Here is a 12,551-nt window from a genome sequence, read left to right as displayed (position 1 = left end):
AAACAAACGACTCTAGAGAGCAAGCAACTTTTGGATATATTAGCAATTTTAGAGCAACTTTTGGCCATATTTTCAAGCAACCTTTTCCAAATTAGCACAATCTACACATGCCAAGAGATAACACCCAAAGGAACTTTCCCTTAGAACGCATCAGAACTAAAAAAGAAAAAAATCTGCTATCTAAGCCCCGTTCTTAAAATTTGAGGCTGGACGTTCTAATAAAAAAAAGGTTCTTATAAAAAAAGAGTGTTTACAAATTCAAAAATAAAAATTGCCTCATACTCGGGCTTCTATAAAAGCATTGTTTATTTATTATAATTGAAAATATTTACACCTTTATCAATTAAGTTTGACTATAAGAAAATGGAAAATGATGAATAGTCAAACTTTATTGAAATGGTATATTAAGTATCCTAGCTGATAAATATCATTTCTTGCTATATAACTTTGTACAGATTTTTAATGCAAACTGTTCCCTGTATTGTAATCTACTAACTATGCTATTTTTGGTGATTACTCAAAAATAACGGATACCTAAATGCCTTCTAATTGGCCATCAAAACAAAGCAACGCAATTTGTATAGCTTTTGAAAACCATTATTAAACAATGATATTGTGTTTGAAATCGGCCGCGTAGCAAAACGTTTGGTGACGAAGTAGCACAAACATAACAGCGCCCAAGAAAGTTCGGTTTTCCAAGCACAAAAAGGTTGGTACGACCGAATAAGTACACACGAATACTGTGTTTTAGAATAAGTCTATACTTTTTCGTGTTTCTTTCTTTAACGCTATATTTTGTTCGTAGATTTTTTATATTCCTGCTTATTGACACGTCAGTTGTTTTCGTCCAGAATATATTCAAAGATATCACAATGATTTGAAAGCACAAACTATCAGAATACGTAATAGTACTTGGAAGTCTTCTCTTCTTTTCATCTCTTCTTTTTGCCCAATATCCAAACCGGAATGCACTAATTTGAAGACAATTCATGGTCTTCTAAATTCAAAATTCAAAGCTGTCGTGAGGAACTGTTTATTTTGGTAAAAAAAAAAAAAAAAAACGGTTCCCTCCTTCTCGTTTTCCATTCGTTTTAAAGTTTTTCGGTTTGTCACGCAATAGACAACGGTTTGGCGCGTTTACCCAATATGATAATTGTTACACCAGAACAGGTGGCTCTCATCTGAGGTGAAACCAGTCTGGATACTGAAATAAGTATTCATTCTAGTGTTATCTCTAATTACCTTCCTTACAGAAAAATCTTGATATCAATATGTTATTAATATTTGAGCGTTTCAAAACTAGAATGCTTCGTTACCGTAAATTTTACCACAGCACGCCGGAATTTGCTTAACGCTACATTAATCATTTTAGAAGAGACATTGATTGTTAAATGTGGACTACCCGCAAAACATAGTTATATCAGAGCATTGTTCATCGTCTCCTGAATCACATGAGATGGGTGTAAAAACTGCGAAATATACTTACATTTGCGTGATATGGAAACAATTTTTCAGGTTGGATTCCTTTACCCTGGAAATTATACTTTTTCCACTTATACTACAAGATTGTATTAAAATCAAAATGATGTAAAAAAAACACACAATCATTAAAGAAAATATTACACCATTAGCAAATTCCAGGCCTAGGTAACAGATTGTTCTTTGAGGTTTGCCAAACTTGATTAGATAGAACAACCCCAGACCCCAAAATAGCCTCTTGGGAGTTGGCCGCGTGGCCCTAGATCTAATACATCACGCCTTTCACTCTCTCTCGAAGAATCAGCAGTTCACAGCACAACTCTGCTGTACCCAGTATATCTCGCTTCTCTTACCCACGTAAAGACTTTAGACCTTGAAAATACCTGAAAAATCAAAGGTAAGATGTCATTGCTGCAAACAGTAGCTTGTTTGCCACTCTAGAATAGTCTTTTGCGTATTTGTGAGTGATTGTTTGCTCTCTCCTCGTTGAAGTTTATTCGAGAATGTTTTTTCGTGAAGAACAGTTTGATACTATAATTCTAATATTTAATAAGGGAATTCGTGCTGTTTTAACAGTGGGTTAAACAGTACCTGTACTTTAATAATAGATGATGTCTGACGTTAAATCAAACCTTTTCGGCAAACACATGCTTTCCGACTGAACCTTACAATGCTGCTTGTGCTTTTAAATTGAAAACAACTACGTACCCCGTTGTATTTCTACTGAATAAATTTGCTAGCGTTGGGCTGTTGCATACACGTCGATCAATTATAAACAGTATATAGACAGCCAACTTAACATACACTACGAAATCAGGGTGAAATGTTCTAATCTTCGATAAATGAGAATTACTTTCTATACTTCAAATGGAAAATGAATAGAATCAAAAAGCCCAAACTGTCGCGATCTCGTACCAGAACAATGAATACAATACACCAAAAACTGGAAATCGACTCTGACAAATTTTCGTCTTTAATAAGACTTCTTCAGGGCAGACTGAAGAAGGTGGATCGTTACAAGCTTATTTACATCAGCATAGTGGAGCGAGACGCAAAAACATTACAACTGACAAAAACGTGCATTTTCTAGAATAGCGCGCTATGGATAAAAAGAATTTACACATCTCTACATGGGTTCCTACTACAAAAAAAAGTCATCACTAGTAAGACCCTGCGGGTAGATAGACTTAAGCCGATAAGCCCACTGGCCTTCCCTTTCCCTAAGCTGAGCCTCAGAGTTACACTTATCTATAAGTTTTACCATAACATTATTAAGACCTAAATGATTGTCGCAATGAAAATGGAAAATGTTTATTCCTATAAGTTAAACAGGGGGCCAAAGTGCAATCATATTAGGTGTATTTCCATGTAGCAGAGTTTGCTTTTTTCCCTGCCCAAGAGGCAAGCATACTGTATGTAACTGCTCTTTCTTTTGTGATCTTCTACCACAGTTCTAAGTATGACTAGAAAACTACAGACAAGCTGTGGGATATCTAAGTAGTCTGCGTGGGCACTTTGCAAAGATTTCATAAGAAGTTAACACAGCTAATACATTGCTAATAAAGGAATTATTTATCTGCCCAGGGGTATTTTTAGTAATGATTTTACCCTTTAATTCATATGTATGTACAGTAGCACCATGGCAGACGAAAGGGAACTCAAGATAAAAGCTAAAAAGATGGAGGAAAATGCTAAAACACCCATAGAGAAGCTCCATGCTGCCATGGCAGGCCGAGGTACCTGTGGTATCAAGATGTTTGGCAGGTAAGACCTAAGGGGGTACTTGGCACCCAACCCTACCAGCGGCACTTCTTCTGGGACTCAAAAGTGTAGCCATCTGAAATGTTGTTATTGATCATATACTGCTGACAATTACTAATGAAGAAGCAGTTGGTTCACTTACCCTGGCTGCATTCTATTTAAAAGTGTCCAAACAGGGTTTGTACAAGTCCTTCAAAACCTTGAAAGTGCTTGAATTTTAAAATGAGAAATTCGAGGTCTGAAAAGTGCTTGAATTCTTATCAACAGTCCTTGAGAGCCCTTGAATAATATTTGATGAAAGAAACAAAAGTTTGAATGTAGAATGTAGATTAATCACAAATTCAAGCCAAATATATGGTTTCCTAGCATTTGCTATATATCATTTTGGCCACCGTTCAGTATTTAAGGTTACCTGTTTTTAAAGTGGGAAAACAAGTGGCTAGCTGTTAGCGTGTAAAGGTTTTTGGCCTTGTTAATGATGTCAAGTTCTGAAAGATACCTAGGCATAAGATTGTAAGGATGTGCAAGATAAAGAATGTTATTATCTTATTCTTACTTATTGTGCTAATGTACAAGGAGTCGGCTGTATCAGTTTGTAACACACCTGAGTTTTACATGTGTAAAAACATAATATATAATGAGTCACATGTGATATTTCTAACATTGGCTAAGTCCAAACCCTAAGGCAACTTGCGTGAGAGGGGCAAGAGGACCTGTGTTACACAAGAATAAATTCCAGATAGTCAATTCGAGAGTATTTTTTTAAGATAATTTGAAAATTTAAGAATTTATTCCTTTTCAATATTTGAGTGGGAGCAACGCGCTTCTTCTTAACTATATCCAATGCTATGGCTAAAATAGGCCTTACCGCAAGTACTTGGTTAATGCAGTGGCATGTCGAACCTGTGTTTATCAAAATCAAAATTTGAGTATCAGAACACACTTCAAACGAAATCCACGCCAATGTCATACATGGTAATCGACGAGCTGCCTTGTTTGTTTCACATGTGAAAAAGTTACACGAGCAGAACTGACGCTGGCTTTGAAGTGCATTTAGATACTCAACTTTTGATTCTAATTTCTCTAAATGAGTGCACTCTTGGAATTTTTGTTGATCTTTTTTATCATAAGGTTCCCGCATGCGCTTAAATGTTGAAAAGAAATAAATTCTTTAGTTTTCAGATTATCTTAAAACAAATACAAATACATGCAAAAAACATGACAAGCCTGATTAATTCTGGCAGGTTTTTTTTTGTTTTGGAAAGGATAGGCTAAAATTTGACAAAGAACTATGCAATACCATAGTATTAAACTAAATTTTTGTCACCAATCAATCTAGCAAAGCCACAGTAGCATAGGGGTTCTGTCATTTGTCTGCAGCCATAAGGACCGAAGTTCAATCCCCACTCTGGGCACAATTTATTTATTTTTTTGCTTTTTATAATAATTATTAATAATACTGCCAGGGGCGTACGCAGCCTATAGGCCTGCAGTCACTGGACTGCAAAAAAAAAAAAAAAAAAAAAAATTGGCGATATTATTTGCATAACGAGGGGGAAAAAATCAAATGTTTACTCATTCATTTTTATGTACGTAGTTTTATATATATGATGAGGATAAAAACTAAAATTTTCTTAATCATGGTAGTCTACAGATGATTTCCAAACATATTGTTATGTCGTTCCGTGCCACGCGACGACTGAAGTCCTATTTTATATCGAGGATGACAGAGGATCGTGTAATATTCTCAAAAGTCTGACGCCAATTTCAAACCCAAAAGCGGGAGCTATGAAATCTTCATGGGGATGCGGGATGAGTTGCCACGCCCTCATTCAGCTTCTGAACGCTTGGACTGCAACTTGTTAAAATCCTGCGTACGCCCCTGACTGCAGTACTTGGTTTGTTATTCCATAAAAAAACGAAAATGACATTTTTATGTACTCTCAGCATTGATACTTTTTCGATATCCTGTATATCTTTTATGCACACAAGAAAATAACTAGGAAAATGCATTTGCATTCACAAGTTAGCTCACAGAGCCTATGATTAGTTGCGCTTCAAGATCAGCTGTTCCTTACTCTAATAGTTTAGCAAAATGTTGCTGATTATCTATTGCTTCTTTTATTTTTAGAGCCTTCAGAATTTTTGATGATGATGGAAACAGAGCTCTAAACATTGATGAATTCAGAAAAGGAATGCAGGACTTTGGCACAAAATTAACTGATGATGTAAGTTTTACTCATTTTTCTGCACAAAGCACAGATTTATTGTTGATTTTTCAGGGCTTGGAATTAAGATTTCGGGTTTTTTTCTGCTAGATTTCTAGGCATGGCCAAAAATTAAATCAAAAATTCTTTTTAATTTCTAGGCTTGCCCAAAGCATTACAGAAAAAATAGAAAGCCTTTTGTGACGTGTAGCTGGTCTTTTTAAAATCACTCGCTTATCAAGGGAGCTTAAATGTTAATAGAAGTTAAACAGATAACAATGCCGTAGCAGGCCTCAAATTATTGGGGGGCACAATACAGAAACATTAAGAAAATATTTGGAGGCACAGCTACGCCCCTACTGGTCATTTCCGTATATTTTTTTTTTAAATATTGGGCCGCATTTGCCCCCAGTGCCCCATCCCCTGCTACAGTCCTGGACAACTTGCATTTTGAAAATTTATAGTTTTAAAAGGAAAGATTAAATTTTATTTACCAGCATTGTTTCTAATGTGGTGATATCCAAATTTGAGTAAGAGTAATAAAACAACACAAGGTTGAAATGCTGTATTTTGCCTCTGTGAAAACAAAGTTGTTTGCTGTAGTTTCTAGTGTTAGCCCTTCCTCTGAGCAAAAGGGACCACCTAGTTATTACCATACCAAAACAGTATTACGTATTTTACTAATGATGGTTTGGATGTTATTTGTTACAGGAAGTCAAACAACTTTTTGCTCAGTTCGATAAAGATGGAAGCGGAAGCCTTGACTTTGAAGAGTTTCTGAGAGCTGTCAGGGTAAATGTAGTAGACATTGACCAAAGATCTTTTGTGTTTTTTCTTTTGTTTGTTTTTGGTGTTTGTCGTCTGATTTGTATGGCATGGTTGTTTTTCTTTCACAATTTGGAAAATAAAGCTACAGTACAGTATGCATGCATCATTTTATTATATGAAAAAAAATTAAGGCATTTTCTATTGTAGGATAGATAAAATCAAGCCAATTCAGTGAATACCTCTTACATTGCTAACCCACAGTCCACAGGAATTTGAAGAGCTTGCAATTCTATATTGCTAAAAAGTACAGCACGTTTGTAAATGACTGAATCCGTTATTTATCCCCAGCCTTCAATGTCGAAAAACCGTGTAGAGATCATCATGAAGGCCTTTCATAAGATGGACACAACAGGCGATGGGGTAATCACAATAGCTGATTTGAAAAAGTGAGTGACCAATCCAGCTCTGTACTACAGTGCCATGTTGGCATCAAGCAATTTGTCATTTGTGTTTATGATCTTATGGCACTCTTTTTGCTTAAAATTATGTTTGTTATATATTTGTTAACTTTTATCTGATTTGAGGTTTTTTTCCTTTAGAGTTTACAATGCTCGACAAGATAAGAGGTATCAGAGCGGTGAAATGACAGAGGCTGAAGTCTTTCAGAAATTCCTTGCTACATTTGAGCCTGATCCCGCCAAGAGAGATGGAAAGGTAAGGCCATATTCAAGAGAAGTACCAATGGAGGGGATTGTGAGGTGATCATTCAATTGTAGTACTGTAAGGTGATTATTCTATTTAAGTATTTTAAGGCAATTATCCATTTTCAGTTCTCAATAGACGTACTATTTGTAGACAAAACTAAGAATCATAAGCTAGATCACTCTGGTATGTAACCAAAACCGACAATAAACGTCCCGTGAAGATACTGCAAAGGCATGCTGCAAAGTCAGCCTTGGTGGTTAGATTTTTATCATTGAACTCCCCCCCCCTCAGAAAAATAAGGTCCACTTTTTTTGATATTGCACCCCCCCTCCCCCCCAAGAAAAATCCTGGACATGGGCCTGAACCTATTTGAACATTGTGTGCCATCTTTCAGGTCACCAAGGAAGAGTTCTTGGATTATTACAATGGAGTCAGCGTGTCCATTGATGACGATGCTTACTTCGACCTCATGATGCGTCAGGCTTGGAAACTGTAGTTATGCCTTAAGTTCTTCCTTGTTATTCTTAAGGATAGGCTAACTTTTTTGTTCACACATAGCATATATGTATTATTTCTTTTTGTCTTTTTTTTTTATAATCCCCTAAATAACTTTTACTAAATGCCTTTTATCATTGCTTTTTATCACACAAACCCTGAAGTATGAGTAAGGTTCTCACCTACCTAAATTGGAATAAATGTAACTTTTCAAGAAAAGCTTGAAAAAATTGTCTATATTGCAACATTGATTGGACAAAATCAAGCAACGTACGCAATTTATTACTTATTTCTGTTCACTCCACATAAGCAGGAAAAAAGGGATTTGTATTGTCTGTAATAAGAAACATTTTTTTAATGTATTTGTAATAGATCTCATTCAGAAGTTTCTATTGTATTTCCCTGAATAATCTCTAGAAGGAAATTCAATTGAAATAATAAAACTGTTAACGTATTATTCTATGCCTTCTTTTATTTTCACCGCATCCTAAATTAGACCCCACCCCGTAAGAGTTAATAACCGAGAGCCGAGGCAATAAGCGATATACAAGTGATGTATAAGCTTATTGCCGAAGTCTCGAGGTAATTTTAAACTGACTTATTAGATTGACAAAGGTTTCTACTTAAAAATGTTTTTCAGAATCTCAATCTTTGACATTGAACCTTGATTGAACAAAGAGTGGTGTGATGGATTCAAACGCCATTACATATATATCGAAATTTCTACTGCAATTTCTATGGCAATCAAAAAGTAAAACTATTATCAACCACATCGGCATGTGCTAAATAGTCACGAAGACTATTTCATCCTTGAAAACAAAGGCCTTGATATCTTAATTATACTAAATACAAAGAAGAGTATCCCCTTCGCGGCCAGTTGTAACATTTCACAACCCTAGTAAAAGTTTTCACTGCTGATTCGCTCATCATGGGCCAGGAGGATTCGTTCTCTTATAGCGGAGCCAGCGCGGCCGCAGGCCGCGCGCGCAGCTCCATAGGTATAAAAATATACGGCTTGGTTTTGTGGTCATCGCGCGGGTATCCTGTGGTGTCACAATTCATCCAGTCAATCGCGCAACTCTCAGGCCCCCTCGGTCTTACGTTTTTACGTATTTTATTTTTTTTACCGCCATCAAAGTTCGTATGTTCAAAGCAAAAAAGGCAGATTGAAAATAGTATTTAATGAGAAAATATGCGGATTCAAATGGGCTGAAATCTTTGAGGAACCGTTTGGTCTGAAGTACGAGCCGATAGTAAAATCTACCCGAGTGTCCGTGAATCCCGTCCCTTGTAGCAGCAAAAAGAGGACTACTTAGAGGCTCTACACTACCATTCTAATAATATTCCTTCACTTCTATATCTATGGAGATCTATAAGGAGATCCTGAGAAGAAAGGGCCTTGGATTGATGTATGTTTTCAGCTATAAAAATAATTCAATTGTGTCGACGAGTTTCTTGCTAGCAGAAAGTCGACAAGTTCACAGTTTACAACAAAAAGCGAACACAACCCCACAAGCGACAAACAGAAAGCGACAAAAAACTGCCAAGGTGAGTTTTGGACGACGGTTTGTATTGAGAATATCACAGTTATTTTTCTTTTATTGTTGTGCTTTTATAATGCTCGTTTCTTCGTGTGTTTTTTTCCCCAAAACCAATCGCTCAAGCTAGTTACTGTTTCAATGTCACTTAGCTTGTTCGATTTATACATTTGTTTATAGAGTTTGCTTTGAGAATTCGTGGTCTAAATCAAACAATTTGAGCATAACAACATCCTTTGATACTCTTCGTTCTCTCTATACTTTATTGACTGCGTTGAGATATTTAATAAAGGCTGACAAATATCATCCTGTCATTTATTGCTAAAGAAGACCTTTCTTGTCTTTATATTCTGTGTATTTAGTCTTCTAGAAGATACAGCAACTTTTTCAACATTATCAAAACTACAAATAACTTATATATACTATATATACTTACTATATATTAACTTTACAGTTACAAGAGAATTTTCTCATCGAAAATAAAAACACAAAATGCAACCCCTATTACCTATTCTTTTTGCTTAGCTTATATTGTCTGCATCTTGCATAACTATCTATTGTGTTTATTTTTTTAAATGTTGTTTTGAAAGAAAAGAATACTTATAATTGTTTTCACTTTTATTTAGGTAAAACCAACCAAGGACTACCCGAGGGCCATGATTGATGCTGAAGGCTGGGAGGCATGAGAATAGGCAAATGTCTTAAAGATAATAAAGTAGGGGATTTCTTACTTAGATACAGCAGTAAATGTGAAATAGGCTTTTTTAAAGCACTTGCCCTCAATGATAAATCTGAAAACATTTTTTCTATCAACCTAAAGATAATGAGGAAAGGGGAAATGTTAGGAGGGCAGACTCGTACCCAGTCGTTATTTGCTGTTGCGCGGACATCCACAGGAATCCTGAAGCGAAGACGGAAAAAAATAACGACTGGCAGATTACAGGTCCAAGATGGCGGACGAAATCGGCGAGCAAAAATGTTACGAATTTTCACAGACGAAGGACATATCCATACTGCATTTCTTGCCTGTAAAATTCAATGTGCACATGACAACTGCAAAAATAGCCTAAATACTTTCCTGGAGTTTGGAATTCGGCGTAAGGTCATGTGCGAATAGTGACTTCCTCGCGAGACTGTTAGGAGGGTGCTCAACCAAGTTGTTGCATTACTGATGAGTTTTTTATCAAAGCTATAGTCCAATTTCTTCTTTTTTTCTCTCTCTCTCTCTCTCTCTCTCTCTCTCTCTATCACCAGTAATAAGTGATATATTAATCTTCCATATGTCACCTGAAGTGTATCTAACTATATCATTCTATCTTTGGAATGCTGTTGCATCCATCATTTGTTTCTTTGCAAGGGCAAAGCTGGTCAGAATGTAGCTTTGATACGAGTGTACATTAATGAAACTTCTATCAAGGGAAGGGTTTTTTATTAGATCAAGGTCTGGGGGGGACTCTCCAGAAAGATAGACGGGGGTGCTCGGTCTATCTTTTACGGTATAAAATTCTTACCAACTTCTATCTCTTAGGGTGTGTTTTAGGATTTTTCCGATTCTGCTATCTTTTAGGGGTTTTCACGCCGGGGGAGGAGGATTTTTCCGATTCTGCTATCTTTGAGGGTGTCTTACGCTAAGTGGTGGCCCAATCGCTTGAAATGTATTTTACAATAAACCACAAGTCAACTGATCAGTTAATACTTTCGGCTTTATTGTTGGTAACAAAACAATATAGGATCTGTCAGTAAATTCAGTAAATTAAAACCAGCATTGTTTTTTTTATGCTATCTCTCAGGGTTAAAAATTCCTCTGACCACACCCAATGTGCTATCTCTTAGAGGTAAGAGTTGTTGTTGACCATGCCCTTAGTGCAATCCCTTAGGGTTAAAATTGATTATGCTGTCGAGCACTCTCGTCTCTCAAACTCCCGTTTCTCAAAGTTGCCCCCCCTCCACCTCCCCCCTGGGAGCAAGGTACTTAATTATATAAAGACAACATCAAACTTGTGCTTTTTCAATAATAAATCTGTAAAGAAAACAGTTTTATATCAAACCTGTAGATAGAGAAAGGGGAAAATGTTAGGAATGTGCTCATTTAAGCTATTATTGCATTATTGTTATATATTTTTTAAAGTAGATTCATATTTTGTCAAATAGAGTCATTCATTTTTCCCTTTTTCTTCTCCTCATTGACCTTTTGTTATACTTATTTCTCTCTTACCCTAACATAGGTCAATGAACATGGTTTGGTTTGAAATTAGAAATTTGAATTAAGCACTTTCAGTAATAATTTAGGATTTGCCTCCATTGCATTCATTTTTGAGTAGCCAGTATGGGTGGATCCAGGGTTTCTAAAACCAACAGGCCAATGGGTTGGTGCACCAATATGTAATGCATGACAGGAGGTATATTTGTGGAGTTTCGTTTCAACACATTCTTCTGAATAATCAGTTGTGGTACATGAAAACTACAGTAGCGGGTCTATGGAGGGAGGGGGGTTAGGGGTTTGAACCTCCCCTTGAGCTGTCTTTTTTATTGTTTTCGGTGTATCTTTTCATTCCAAAATCGTTACGAAGGTAAAATAATGACACAAATTTTTGGGCGAAATCCCCCCTTGGCAAAAGCTAGATCCGCCCCTGAACTACAGTATGGCATCTAAATCTTTGGAATGCTGTTAAATCCATGATATATTCTTCACATGGTCAAAGCTTGTTAGAATGGTGTTTTGATAAATATATACATTGTGGAACTTCTATGAAGGGAAATAAGAATTGACCATTAGACTCTTGAAAAAACATTCTCGTCAACTAAGACACCATGAACTTTGACAGCCTTTTTCACACCAAGTTTTAGTATTTTGTTAACTTTCATACTGCATATTTAATATTATTGAATGAGTGCTTGTTTGATCCATTTGGAGGGGCCAATACAATTCATAATTACATGGCAGTCAAATTTGACATATTTTTAATCTCATTAAAAAAATTACTAGAGATACTAGAGACACCAAGATCCCCTCTAGAACTACCCCTATCAGTCACAAAAAAAGGTGTTAATTGCTGGCTCCGCTTTTAGGCAGTACCTAAATCTATATATTATCATGGTCTCTTGGTTATATACAATTATCTATAATGACATTTATGCACTAGTCAATTGAAATAATGTACCATACGCTTCGGCAATAGCACGATTTCTCCTAGGGGCGGGAGAAAATTAAAAATGTAACACCGCACCAATATTATATTCCCCGCTATGTCCCGGGGTTCGGGGGCCGGGGTTTCAATTGACTAGTAGAGACTAACAGCGTAAGTCGATTTCTCCTTTCCCAGCATCGAAGCGCTCAGTGCTGACGCGGTAACCCTGTGTTGTTTGCAAAAGCGCGGGAATTATTTGGGAGCGCGCGCGACTTACTTTTCTTTTTCATTTTCCTTATCTACCATCTTATAACTTACAACATATTGATGATATTCATCCTTTGTAGAAAAGCGTAACAAAATGCCTAAATATTTGGCCATTAACTATCTTTCACAGGTAAGTAATTATATGAAAGAGTTTCTCTATAAGCACTGTAAAGTAAACGTTTTTCTTTCTTAAAGTTAAAGTT

At 36.3% G+C, this 12,551-nt stretch overlaps 2 protein-coding genes across 3 annotated transcripts in view; both read left to right on the top strand.

Moving 5' to 3' along the window:
- Positions 1-564: 564 nt before the first annotated feature.
- On the top strand, positions 565-7,872 carry LOC5504132 (calcyphosin-like protein). Of its 2 annotated transcripts, none has more exons than XM_048731916.1 (7): positions 565-709; positions 3,112-3,243; positions 5,372-5,468; positions 6,159-6,239; positions 6,564-6,661; positions 6,815-6,929; positions 7,315-7,872. In XM_048731916.1, exons 2-7 carry the CDS (start codon positions 3,119-3,121, stop codon positions 7,414-7,416), a joined length of 618 nt encoding a protein of 205 aa, XP_048587873.1. In that variant the 5' UTR covers positions 565-709; positions 3,112-3,118; the 3' UTR covers positions 7,417-7,872. The 2 variants fall into 2 exon arrangements, with proteins under 2 accessions (XP_048587873.1, XP_048587872.1); XM_048731915.1 differs by lacking the exon at positions 565-709 and adding an exon at positions 1,720-1,876.
- A 528-nt stretch (positions 7,873-8,400) lies between these two features.
- The window catches only part of LOC5504939 (protein shortage in chiasmata 1 ortholog), a 30,118-nt gene continuing 25,967 nt past the window's right edge, over positions 8,401-12,551 (top strand). The window contains exons 1-2 of the mRNA XM_048731913.1: positions 8,401-8,963; positions 9,580-12,478. Of these exons, the coding sequence (XP_048587870.1) occupies positions 12,443-12,478 (36 nt within the window). The 5' untranslated portion in view covers positions 8,401-8,963; positions 9,580-12,442. The remainder of the gene's footprint in view (positions 8,964-9,579; positions 12,479-12,551) is intronic.

This window comes from Nematostella vectensis, chromosome 1 (genome assembly GCF_932526225.1).
Source record: "Nematostella vectensis chromosome 1, jaNemVect1.1, whole genome shotgun sequence".
NCBI lineage: Eukaryota > Metazoa > Cnidaria > Anthozoa > Actiniaria > Edwardsiidae > Nematostella > Nematostella vectensis.
The sequence above is the reverse complement of the archived record's forward strand: the minus strand, read 5'-3'. Positions and strand labels throughout refer to the sequence as shown.